This window comes from Poecilia mexicana, unplaced genomic scaffold, assembly GCF_051168715.1.
Source record: "Poecilia mexicana isolate PSO_F unplaced genomic scaffold, ASM5116871v1 scaffold_5, whole genome shotgun sequence".
Classification (NCBI taxonomy): Eukaryota; Metazoa; Chordata; class Actinopteri; order Cyprinodontiformes; family Poeciliidae; genus Poecilia; species Poecilia mexicana.
This window is the reverse complement of record NW_028263374.1, coordinates 11,730,577-11,744,426: the sequence shown is the minus strand read 5'-3', so window position 1 is coordinate 11,744,426 and position 13,850 is coordinate 11,730,577. Positions and strand designations below refer to the sequence as shown.

General features: G+C 43.7%; 1 protein-coding gene across 1 annotated transcript in view; it reads right to left on the bottom strand.

Annotated features, from left to right (window-relative positions):
- Window positions 1-12,273, bottom strand: part of rassf5 (Ras association domain family member 5) — a 33,570-nt gene extending 21,297 nt beyond the window's left edge. The window contains exon 1 of the mRNA XM_015013529.2: window positions 11,344-12,273. Coding sequence (XP_014869015.2) covers window positions 11,344-12,139 — 796 coding nt within the window. The 5' untranslated portion in view covers window positions 12,140-12,273. The remainder of the gene's footprint in view (window positions 1-11,343) is intronic.
- Window positions 12,274-13,850: the final 1,577 nt, after the last annotated feature.

The window sequence follows — 13,850 nt, the reverse complement described above, 5'->3', positions numbered from 1 at the left end:
ACATGTGTGACTTTGTGCTGGAAATGACTGAGCCCCATGAACAGAACCTTATCGACCTTAGGGTCAGCAAAGACCACCCCGTCCAGATGACATGAGCCGTAAGGAAGGGTCCGCCTTGGGAAAACTGCTGGTCACCAATTTTCCTTCTACTTTTCCTGTTTCCAGCTTGGGACAGATTAACCAACAGAGAACAAAAGCTGAAAACAGTCAAGTCAGAGACGATTTGGCCTTTTACAATGAAAGAACTTTGGTTTAGTTTGGCTGTCTTGTGTTGTGGTTTCTATTTCAGTCAGTTCTTTGTAGTTTTTGTATTCTGGTGTTTTTGGTATTTACATTCTGAGTCATTCCTGTGTTGCTTAGTTTTTCCCAGACCATACAAGCAGTCTCCTTTTGAGGTCTGTGCTTTGGATCACACTCTAAGCTACCCATAGTTGCATTTCATTACAGGCTTGACTCTCCTTTTGTACGTTTTCAGTTTCATTTTAAGGTATTTCCTCATTAACCTTCTGGCTGGCCGCTCTTGGGTCTTTTACCACATGCGATGGCAAGGTCAACCAGATAGATCTGGTAGATATTACACTCGTTGGTACGACTGTTAAAGACATATGAAATAAATGAATCCTTCACTGCAGCGCCATGAGCGCACTCAGAGAAACTTCAACCTCCAACCTTTAATTTAAGGTTTCTTCACTCACCTGGGGAAAAAAAATCACATATTGAGAATTTGTGATTTGTGAGGCTCATTTAGATTCATTTAGACTCTAAATAAGCCTCAGTCTTTACATACTGTATAAAATTAAATAACTTTTAAATTCCTTTCCTATCTTTGTGTTTCCTCTAACTTAAACGTTGAGGTTTCTTCACACAGTAACCCAGTCCACACCGATGAGCGTTGTCAGCAGGTCCCGGGCAGGACCGAGCCGAAAACAATGATGCCCGACAGCCAAGTTCTATCTTGGCTGTCGGGCCAAGAGAGACCTCAACCAAACCCAACATACTGACAAGGGGGAAAAAAAACTCATGAACCAGGACTACTGTGGCTGAAATGGAAGAATTTTCATTAATCATGTTATTAAGACTGTATAATTAAGAGACTATTTTTATTCTATTCTCTCTTGGCTGTTTATTCAGTGCCAATAAACACGGCGCTCGTCTTATACCGTGAAAGCAGTGAGCTTCACTCTTAAAGTTCTTGGTTGCCATAACGCTTCAGCCACCCAACCTGCAGCTGAACTGCTTTGGGATTAGGTTTAAGGGATGAGATACCTTTACTCGAAATCCCTTTTGAACTCACTGTTTACACTGGGAAGTGAAAGGATATTATAAAGACGATTAAAGTTAGCCTCAAAGCCTGCGCATACTCATACAGAAAAAACTCTAGAAAACCCCATGAAAACCTCTAGACCACTGTGTTTCCTGGAAAAGCACAATTTAGTTTGCAGCAGAAATGTCTCTGCTCGGATTTAACAAACCACTGTGTGTGTGTGTGTGTGTGTGTGTGTGTGTGTGTGCGTGCGTGCGTGCGTGCGTGCGTGTGTGTGTGTGTGTGTCAGCGGGATTCTGATTGCTAGCACTTTATGAGATCAAAGGGATTACTTTCTCGCTCAAAGTAACCTTCGAATTTCTCCACATGCTAAAATGTTAAAACTTGTTAAAACATGTTAAAACTTTCTGAACCACATCTTTTATAAATGTCTGCAAACACTCAAATATGCAGAAATCCTAATGGAATAAACTATTCAAGAAGTGAAGTGTCCAGTTTGTCCCGGTTTTTATTCGTTAAAGGGATTAAGTGGGTTTCCTTCCAGGGAACGCCGACTATAAATAGCCCTTATCAGTCTGCAGTGAGCCTGCGCTGGTGAAGCTGCTTCTTAGGCTTTGAAGGCTGCAGCATGACGTCACTCAGGTTGAGTGGTGGTGAAGAAGTGCTCCCTGAGTCATGTTTGGTCAGGGTTTTATCGCACTCACACAGAAGGTCACACAAATACACACACACACACACACACACACACACACACACGCACGCACACACACACACACACACACACACAATAAAGGGCTGAAGCCACCGTTTTGTTTTAAAGATTTGTGTCATTCTGTCTGTGGGTGAATCAATGAATCTGCAGCATCCAGCCATTATTCGCCCCCTGCCTCTTTTCACCCCGGTCGCACTTCAGGCTAATGTTACATCATATATTCATCGCCCTCTAAAAAAAAAAAACACATTAGCTCAGTCCTTTATTTGGGTAAAACATTGGGAAAAATCGATGCTGCGCAGCCTATGGTAGGATCCATCTTTTTCTCAAATTTCTGCCAGACAGAACAAAGTCAATATCATAATTCACTTACGGGGGATTTTAGAGGCTCAAACTGAAAGTGTGTTTTGGATCCGTCTGAGTGAGATGGCGACTTTCTGGAGGTGCAAAAGCAACTGCAGCAGCCAGCTGACCTTTTTCACTTGGTTGTTTCCAACCAGTGTACGACCAGGCACTCATGATGGGTGAAACATATGGGAGGCCAAAAGTGTCACATTGAAATTAAATACCTTTTATGTGATAACTTCAATAAACTTGCAAAGTATTATAATTAATACCTAAGTTTTTTTAAAATAATTAAATGTGAGAAATGTAAAAGAAAAAAACAAACATTTTATATTTAATAACATAAAATGGGTCATAAAATGGTTTCCTACAATTTAACCCCGTATGATGATGCCAACACTGAAATAATTATAAAATGTATAATTATGAACACATAATAGATTAAAAATAGTATAATATGAATTTTTACATTTATTTACAACAAAATCCTATTTTTGTAACTATAGATAATTGTATTTAATTAAGTTATTTCTAATTTCATCAGAATCCTTAAATACGTGAATATTTATTGATCCAATTACATATCTATTAGATTCTGGAATGTGGTGAGTAGATGCCATCTTCTCTTACACAAAAAGCAGCAGGAATGGGTCAGTCAGTAGTGTTTTGGAGACAAAGGCTAACACGGTGTTTCGAGGCATGGCTGTTCAATAGTGGACAGAACGGTTGACACAAAACAGAAATATTTTGGCCTACAGCCGGCCTCTGAGGCCAGCACCGCTCAACTTGTCTACTCATCAACCTTTTCGCTTCCCTCAAAGTACCGACTCCTGTTCTCATCATGACAAACCCGAGGAGATTTTTATTTGCCGTTGTCGTACCTGAGCTGGTAAGCAGGGATCCGTTAGACGACGATCTTCGCAGGATCCTCAAGCTGTCGCTCCAGGAGCGAGACTTGGGCAGCCTCTTCAGCAGCCGCCCCAGCCGCCGTGACACATGGCCAAAGCACGCGCTACCGGCATTCACATCTGAATCCCCCTTGACTTCCTCCAGACACAAGGACACCTCGCCCAGAAACGTCCTCCCCACCGGTTCGACTCGCCCCAGACCTTCCCCAACCTCCCGTTCCCCCTCCTCCTGCCCCGGGCAGAGAGGTGCTATCTGTGCCATGGATGGAGCATGCTGACACCATCCGGTGGGCACCGTCCGGTGTGTGTAGCCATCGCTGGATCTCCTGTCCTGTCGCCGGCTGACCCTGTCCCTCTGTGGGCTGCCCCAGCGCCAGCCCACCAGCTGCCCCCCTCTGCCATCCCAGCGGAGCCACTCTGCCACCGGTGCCACGCTCCGAATAAACAGCCCCCTCTCCACACGCTCTGCCACCCCTCCACCTGTTCTCCGCACAGAGTCCCCTATGCTCCCACCTCGTGAACGGTGCACCTCACACCTGAGCGTGAAGACTTGAGACCTGAATCTGTGCCGGATGGCTTGTTCCTCTCTCGTCCTGCTGTTGCCACTGCTCCCTCATCCTCTCTCTGTGTCTGCTGCAGCACCCACACACTCTGCAGTACCAACCAGCCAGCTTAAAGAGACAGACGCCCCCAAATACAAACACTCCTCTCGAAGCTCCTCTGCTACTTTCTCTCCTCTTTTTTTCCCCAACAACAAAAATATCTTCCTCTTCACCAGTGATCGATTTTTACTCAGCAGCCATTTCTGTGACTCCAGAGAGGCGATCACTGACACTGTCTCATCTCTTATCCCTCTTTTCAGTCTCCTCACTGAGGGGAAGTGAGTCAGCCAGTCTGTTTCGCACCACAACAGTGAAATATCTCGTCTGTGCAAAGCGAACGCATCGTGTGGGTTGAGCTGACGCGTGGTCCGTCGGTTATTAATATGCTCTGTGAAGAGGAAAGAAGAAGAGCCACATGGAGCTCTTCTTCTCCTGTCCCACTTCTGAAACAGGAGAAACAGGACGATGTTTCTCCCTGAAACATCGAAGCTCACAGTGAGCTTCCACTCAAGGTTATTATTACATAATCACGAGCAAGGTCATCAAAAGTAGGTTTTTGCACCGATGGAGCAGCTGTCCAAATCTGTGTACCCGGTGGAGGAAATGCATTATTTTTATGTTGCTATCTCTGGTGTAAGACAGCTCTGCAGTCCTCAGAACAGTATCCAGACAAGGGCATCCTAAAAATAAACTTCATTGAAAGTCACCACTGTTCTTCAATGCAGACGGCACTGGAGATGCAGCTTTCTGTATGTGCTAGATCTCAAGAAAACCTCCTTACGCCTTGAACTTATACACATTTTGCAAAGCAGCAACCACAGATTTCTGTATTTTATGTGATAGACCAGGGGTCCCCAAGCTACGGCCCGCGGGCCGGATCCGGCCCGCCTCCTCATTTGGTCCGGCCCCCTGAACAATACCAGAGAGCATTCAGTGTTTTTTTTTATATATATGTGGATTTTTCTTCAACCACCAGGGGGGCTCTTGAGCAGATATGAAACTTAGTTTCCCTCAATGGAATATATACTAGTCAGTACCAGTCACCGTTTCGCTCACGGTTTTTTTCCATTTGCATTCTGGGTAAAAATCTATCTACAAACACGAATATGTCGTCGGCAGTAATCCAGCCCCCACCCCGGTCCACAGTTTCACTGCATGTTTAGACTCATGGTTCTACTAAAAGACCAGGTTTCCAGCCACTACTAAGAGAAACATCCCCACAGCATGTCGCTGCCGCCATCATGTTTTAAAGCGGCTTGTGACGAGCTCCAAACATGGGTTCTCCTGGCACTGGCTTTCTTCTAGCCTCTGTCTCATAAAGAACCAGATTTGTGTGAGTCGTCCTGTCAAGAGGATCTCTGCAGCTTCTCCAGATTTACCATTCGCCTCTCGGCTGCATCTGCCATTTTTTGCTCCTCTTGCCGGGTCAGTAGGTTTAGGTGGAGAGCCATCTCTCAGCAGGCTTTGAGATGTGCCGTGATCTTTTCATTTTAAATGATTGAACAGATCTCTGCGAGACGCCTAAAGGGTGATATATAATTTTATAATGTAAAAGTGCTTGAAACTTCTCCACAACTTCCTCCCTGACCTGTCTGCTGTGTTCCTTCCTCTTCATGATGCTGTTTGCTCACTCAGGCCTTCACAGAACAGCTGGATTTGTACTGAGATGAAAATACACACTAACAATAACTGACTGATATCTGAAGGCATTTGGCTGGACTAGGTTTTATTTATGGATATAGGTAAAAGGCAGTTGAATTTCAATGCACATTACTTGTTTTCAGATTTTTCTTTCATTTTCCATCCACTCCGCAATCATTTATTTTGCACTAGAGCACTGTAAAGGTAGCATTAATGTGGCTACGCAAAAGTAAAACACAGTAGAATAATCACGTAGCGGATTTTGGCAGACATATTAGCTCTGATGGAAAGTTCAGGCTGAAATGTGTGTCGTCTTCCAGTTTCTCTAGACGTGAGATTGACGTGCCGTTTTGACACCTCCCCTCCGCCCATATTTCCCTTCGAGTGGGGATTTCTGAGCGTGAAACGGTCGAGCAGGTTCTTGATTCAAGACCCACACTGTGCAAACTAAAGGAAGCGGTTGGATCAGGAGGTGATGGGGGTTTAAGAAAATCACACTGAAAACTCCCTGAAGAGATATCTGGAAAGTCACAGAGAGAGAACACAAGAGGCAGAGAACCATGAAGGATCTGCGGCAGTGTGTGAGCTTCCCATGCGGTGATGTTAAATTCAGAGTGTTGTTTGAGATTTCATGCATTTCAAATTCCGACATGTCTCAGATATGCATAACAGGTATTGATAGTTGCTGTAACATACTGTCTATTTGCACTGTGCACAACAAATACAAAGCTCCACTGGCTTTTCAATTTGCAAGGGAAAACGGCTAAATTGGGAGTGACGACATTCCAAGATCTCAGTTCCAACTTGTGAGGTAAATGGAACATACTCCAATATTTAACTTAAAATCCAATTTGTCTGCATCAAAACTAACTATTAAACTCAATACTATGCAAAAGCAATTTGAGTTTCCAAGTGATGCCCAAAAATACAATCTTATTTAGTTTTTCTAATTGTTAACCGGGTCAATGTGCAAAAAAAAAAAGAGCAAACTGCACAGGTTTTAATAGCCATAACTGTAATACGGCTAAGTTGGTTGTGAAGTGATTCCACTAAAATCCTACTTGTAAAACACTAAACATACAATTTTCCTTACAAAAAAAATAAAAACATTGGCTATCAACATCTTCATATTAACAAAAGTCTAGGTGGCAGTGGGATGTATTTTTATTAATAATGGAAATATTAATAAAAATATGAAGTTTGCATTTGTTTTAGTGCAGCAGATTTTAAATGGTGAACTGAAATCATTTTTGGTCATCACTTACAAAGTTTGCTGTCTGCTGTTTTCAGCTGAAAAAAAAATATGAAATGGTTTAGAAAGAACACTTTTAGGCACAGACTGTGTGGCCATGATGAAAAAGCACTTGAAATGCTTTTACGGTCTGGAACGATGTTAAATATGGTTATTGCCCATCTGACATTAGTGAAAAATATATATAATCATGCTTAATTATGCACGAACGAACTCTTAATGCACGTTTTAAGACGTAACTGATCATTACATGACTTCCTCTGCTGCTTGGGTGCTAAGCCCCGTCGTTAACCGGCGGGTTTCAAGTAGCTACTGCTTAAAATGTGGCTGTGTAGAAGCATGAGACCGAACAAAGGAGACCACCAAAATCCAGGAGTCAAAGCTCTGGATCCACAGCAGTATGAGAGCCTGAAAACATTAAATCACATATTAATCTGACATCTGACTGTAATCCCAGCGACTCTATTCCTGGGATTTAATCCTAGACAGGAGACATTCAGAGCTGGGATTAAAGTGGCTGCCATTCCCAGACCATTCCCACTCAAATCTCCGAGATGACGAGAATCTACTAATTAAATCAAGGAAATGCGCTGTTAATGTTAAATGACATTTAAGATGTCATCTGATATGACATCTTAAATGAAATAACCCAGATAAAGAGTTTTTATACTAATGAATTATTACATGATTTATGTTGTATGTACTGTATGCAAACCATTAAACATTAGAATTTTAATGCATTTTAAAAAACACCAAGGCAAAGTGTCTACATTTATGTTTGGGTGGAAGCTGGAATATCTGGAGAGAACCAATGCTTGAACTAGGACCACCTGCAAACTCCATGCACAAACGTTTCTGCTCAAGATTCAAACCAAGGACCGTCTTGCTGCAAGGCAACTGCTCATAATTCACAAGAGGCCAAATATAAATTAATATCCATTAATACACACAGTGGAAACAGTCTCAGTGCTACACATAAGCAGATATCAACACCCTTAATTATTTCCGCTCTTGGGAGACACAACCAACCAGCACCAGGAAAAATGAATGGCCCTCCTGGATTGGCTGCTTTGCAGACGCCAGCCAATAATGTGTTAACTCGCACTGCGCCGAGGTATTTCAATGGAGGTTTCCGTGAGAAGGTGGATTATTTCTGCGAATAACTTGGTGTCAGGTTGAATTCTGAACTGTGGCTAGACAGGAGTCCACTGTGCTTAAAAACCAAGAGAAACAGCTTACTGCTTTGAGTGGGATTTTTTTTTTTCTTGCATTGTTGCTCTCTGACTGATGGCTGGGGTCAGTGACTTTGCTCATGTTTGCTCGTGTTCTGTTCAGTTTATGGAGCTGAAAATCTTCTCTTCAGCATAAGTCTGCATGCCTCTTGACTCAACAACAGATTATGACCGTTAAACCTATGGGGTTGAGTGAGCTATGCTTCATTTTCTGCCCAGTTACAGTCAAATTAAAAGACATGGTGCAGTTTTTTTTTGTTTTTTTGTGCAGTGCCTGTCATGTGTTTTTTAAGTGGGAGCGCTATATCACCCGTGACACTCTCATCTAACTGTCAAGACGAGGAATGAAAATAAAAACTAAAAAAGCTAAACCCACAAAGATGAAAGTCAGATGACGAGGCTGGGCGACGACGTTAGACGGGCAGATTCCTCTGGGGGGGCAAAATGCCACGGGAGTCCCAGTGGGACCGACTTCTGCAAGCACGCTGCAGCACACTGAGGGAGGGCAATAAATCCGAGAAGTGCCGACGGAGCAAAGCGACCAAAACAAAGACGCAGAATAATGTTCATGGCTACAAATCTCCGTCTCTCGTCCCCTGTTATTTGATGGGAGTAGAGGAGAGGCAATTACATCTCCGTGTGTGCTGCTGCTATTTTGATACGTCTGTTTGCTTTTCTTTTCTGAGCATACCCCCGAAAGGACCGACTTTGTATTGTTGCCCTCGGGACTCTGCAGAACTCTCACCTCTGATAGCATCACAGAAGAAGAGAGCAGAGGTTCACTGGCAGCTGGCAACAAAGCAGGGCTGCTATGCCTTCCACAAGCTCTCATACCCCTGAAGGTTTTTTGTTTTTTTTATGTTTTGTCAGATCACAACCATATACTTTGAACAATTCGCTGCCTTCCTGCTACTCTGACATGAGATTTGTTGAGTGAACGACTAGTAACTCACTGTTTGAGAAGCTCAGACCTTGGGATGTTGGTTTTATGCACTAATCCGGCTGCAGACGTCTCTACAGCGCACCGTCACTGACCTGTCTGCTGTCTTCATTGGTCTTTATAATGCTGCTTGTTGCCTAATGGTCTATGCCACCCCAAACTATCATAAATATTTCACCGTCACTGCGTCAGTGTGTGCAATATTCACATTGCAAGTTACTGATTGGAGCGCAGTAATTGTTGGCTACTGTATTCCAGGAGTTGTTAACTTGCATTTTACATGCTAATTCAATATTTAGCCAAGTGAATGGAGTAGCCTCACAGGAAATGCTCACACCAGACGCTAATGACACGGCCCAAAATGCTAAAAAGTCACAGGGTGACGCAACCGCAGATGAGACAGAGAGGAATAGAGAAAATGGGAGTATGTGGCAACTGACAGTGTCATCATAATATTTATCAATGTTATCTCCAACACAACATTTTACCCCCCATATCCAGTCAAGTTATCCAGAGTCCTGCAAATCGCCTCATTATTTGGCTCAGGCCGTGTTGAAACAAAGTGTCTGTGTCGTCAACAGCCAATCAAATACACTCTGGCTCGCTGTTTCAACCTGAGGAAATGTGAACACTTGTACAGGGATTTGTAACGACTTTCTTTGATCCACAAAGAAAGAAGTTCTTGTGCTGTGAAGGAAACTGTGTGTCCGTCCGTGTCCCCCTCCGTGTGATTAATGCTCCAGTAATCTCCGCTCTTGCTTCAGTGAGCTCCTGCTGATAGCGCACTAAATCAGACAGCTCCGCAGTGCTGGACCGACTCGCGCTCTTTTCTTCCATCCCGCATCCACGTTAGGTCTCTTCTCCTCTCGCAGTTCCTTTGTCTCTCTCCATTCTCGTCAAGTTAGCAACACTTTTTCAGAGAATCCAACTTCTCCTTTTTTTTTCCACTGATTCGTTATCTGTTCCCTTCTCCACTCCCTTCTTTCATCACTTTCAATCAGTCCTCTATTTGGTTTATCCCACGCTGCTGTGCAGACGCAGCCTCCCTGTCACAGATTGTTGCTGACACAACGCTTGCTCAGCAACCACACATTTACACACAGACGTTCACGTATACAGTACATGGGTGGCGTGGAGCTCACAAAGGTTGCTGGTGTTGAGTTAAGTGTTTGCGGCAAAACAGCAGCGGCGTGTTTGCCTGTAAACATGTAAAGTCGTGACCAGGTCAAATTAGCCTGGCTAAACCTTTCTTTGTCCCACGGTAGAGATCAAGCGGTGGCCTGGCTTTCTACAAAAAACAAGTCAAATAACAGGGTTTCCCCCTTTGTGAGTGGGTTTTTAAATTACAATCAATGTGTGTTAATTTATCAGATTGTGGGGGGCGGTTTCCTGGCATTTCGATTTATTTCTTAAAAATGACTACTTTGTTTCAGAAAATAGGAGTCCAAATAAAAAAAAGGACTATCACCTTTCAGATAGTCCATTACAATCAGTAAACTAAACCCCCAACATGTCATTAGGTCTCATGTTTTCTTGCCGCTAACCGAAGCCGCAGAAAACGTCTCTTTATTTGCAGCATTTTATTGTTGCAGCATGAATTCCAGTCTCTGTCCTCCAGTTTCTTTCTGGTGAGAGTGGGAGCACTGGGAGGCAGAGCTGGCTGGACAAGATAAAGGGATTTACGCAGAAGGATTCTGGTTCAGTCAGAGGCGTGATGTGGTTGGATATATCCATACCCAACACACTTATCGACATGCTCCATTTTTTTTTTTTTTTTTTGAGTATAAGCAGAGTCGACCCAAGGCACAAAACCTAAGCTGCAGCTCAGCGAATCTCCTCCTGCTGGCCCCCAGCCCAGCAGGGGGCCCCAAAAGGTGCTTTGACTGCATGCAACTTTGACGCTATATAATATTATATATATATATAGTATATATATATATATATATATATATATATATATATATATATATATATATATATATATATATATATATATATATATATTGCCACGCAATTTATACTGATCTTTCCTCTACAAACAGAGCTGTGCAAAATTCAAATGGCAAATTTACTGGAACTCACTTGTGCTGCCACCTGCGTCTTTGATAGAGTCCGATGATTTTGTGGACAATAACTGGAGACTAATAAGAGTAAGCTGTGACACGAGCAAGAAACAACTGTGTGCTGTCATATGTTTAACAGAAGAATTTGAATCAGCATTGAGCTTAAATCTAATTCCGCAAGTCGTCCCACGCAAATCTGGACCGCCCCTGTGGCCAAACATCAGCAGAAATCAGTTTGTCATCTTGCCCTGGATGCCCTTCACTCATACTGAACCAGATAGAAAAAAATTATTTATTTTTTTTCAATATCAAGTGAAATGCAGGATTAGGAACCACGTGTAACTAAAACAGTCTTCAGTTATTATCACAAAAGGCTTCACTTACTTTGACACTTGAGTCCCTGTGCTGTGATCTGTCTGCTGCAGGCGTCACACCAGTCCTGCTTCACTGGCTTGGTCTCGAACCGGTGTCCTTCACCTCTCTCTGCCCTCACTCTGGGGTCCATCTCTCGGGGGAAGATGGACCAGGCCTCCCTGCGGTGAGGCTCGGTGCGGGCCAGCTTCACCACCCCAGTCTTGCCCTGAGTGAGCCGCTCCAGCGGCAGTCCGCGGCGCTCTCCGGGAGGCGAGACCGCGGATGAATCGCTCTGTTGTCCGCTGTGACCCTCTCCATTCCGGGAGCCCCGTCTCCCGTGCGACGCGTCCCGGTGCCGGTGTGCTCTCCTCGGTCTGTTAGTCGTGCCGCTTGGCATGGCGCAGACTCCGGGCTCCTTCGGCGATCCCCCCCTGCGACAACTCGTGTTTTGGTTTGGGTCACACCTCATGTAGCCATTGGTGATGTGCCCGGCCATCCCTCGGGCAACGCTGCCGCAGCTGCCCACTTGTCCATCCTGCGTGGGGCTACGTGGCGCTTGGAGGCCGGCTGAGGCACCGCAACCTCCCGCGGGCATCATCCCTCCAGCTGGTCCTGGACGCCGTAAAGGATGAGTTCGCAACTCCTCCTCAGCAGCGTCCGAGCCGCTCTCCGCGCCGCTCCTGGCGAGCATCATCTTCTCCCAGGACGACCTCCTCGGCAGCGTGATTTTCTTCTTGGTGCCGGACAGTTTGAAGAGCAGGATCGGCGGTTCCGAGTCCAGTCTGTGTGGACCGGGCTGCTGCCCCACCACGCTCACAGACGCCATTACGCTGCGCTCCCCGTAATGATTGTGTGTTTGGCTGCTGGGAGTGTGTAGGTATTTGGCAGCTGAGTGTTTTCGGTCCGTGCGCTGAATGTAAACTCAGCTGCCGCCAGTGACAAATCTGTCGTAGTGACGCGGGGGATCAGGAGCATTAAATGCCGGGCGCGCGCCACAGTTCGGAGCGTCGGGGGCGCGCTCTCGCTCACACAGGTTCACGCTGAGGTTTTCACTAGAGAGCGCGAAACTTTCTGAGAAATCAGTTCACTAGACGATTTGGTTTGTGTTTTTGCCTCCTTTTTCCACAGACAAAACAAGCAGAAATGCTGAATTACTCCTTAATACTGAAAGTAGAAGGGATCCTCCCCGAGTTAACACTTTATCTTTTTAAACTTTAGAGGAAAGCTACAAAAATATCTAAAAAAAGAAAAAAAAAACAAAACAAAAAAAAAACTATGTCCTCGTTAACTTTTGTGGAATTTAGCAGACAGAAATAATTTGGGTAATTCTAACTTACCTAACACAAGAGAGGCGCTTGGTAAGATTTTTAATTATAGAAAATCTGACTTTATATATGAATGATTTATTCAATAGACTCATGGTCCACATGCACAACAACAAATAAAAATGTATAATATATATAATGGTCAGGTTTCATGAATATAAAATCTTCAGCAATCTTTTTCTGCCAAACTGGCTGAGTCAACTTGGTTCGGATGCTGCCACCATGAAAGATTTCAAACCCAAATTGTGAGCCCAGTCCTGCCAGAAAATCCAATCAGAGCAGATCCAGCATAACATCAGTGGGGAGATGCAGGAAAGAAAATACCAAGCTCTAAGGATGTAATAATATGCTCGGTTAAAATGAAGCAGAATGAACTCAGAATGAAACACTGTACTGGAAAAAACACATAATACACAGTACAAGCTGAAAAAAAATTTATAGATTCAGGAGTGGTTAATATTGTGTGTATGGAAACCAATCAGATGGGAAAAGATTCAAACTGGAATCCAAACAGGTTAACAGTTAATGGTTTCAGGGTTATTCTAGTGAAATTCTGCCTTTTTCATACTTTGTGTTTTATGACTGCAACTGAACGTTTCTGTGCTTTTGATATCCACAAACAGCGTCAATGAAAAAAAAGCAACTAATGAATTGTATCTTTAAAAATTCTACCACAACAAAAGGGCAGACAGATAGGCCTCAGTATTTTAGCAAGACATCCAATCTTATACTTTGCAGGATTGCCGTCTGTGTTTACCGAAAGATATTCAACAGTATGAAAAACAACACAATGTCTCACTTGTTAGTGTGGGCTAGAAAAGAACATCGAACTTTCCACTTTGCCAAAAGCACGTCATATGAGCAGCTAAAAACCCACAGAGGCATCTGAATTTACCCCCGCTTCCTCCCCCTCTCAAACTAAACTGAAACTACGAGGGCTTTCTCAAACACGCCCACTCACTCACACACAGTGCGAAAACATCACATTTTCTGTAATCTAAGTTGTAATAACTTTGAAATTATGCTAAACTTACAATTGATTTGATCTTATGAAGGCCGTGTTTGACAATGGAGAAACGTACATCATGTGTTAAATCTCAAGGGATTAATAAAAAAAAAAATAAAAAAAATAAAGTAAACGTGGGATTAAATTTTGCATGTGCGAAAGGATAAAGTTCATTTGAACTCATAAAAACCTTCCCTTTGAGAAAA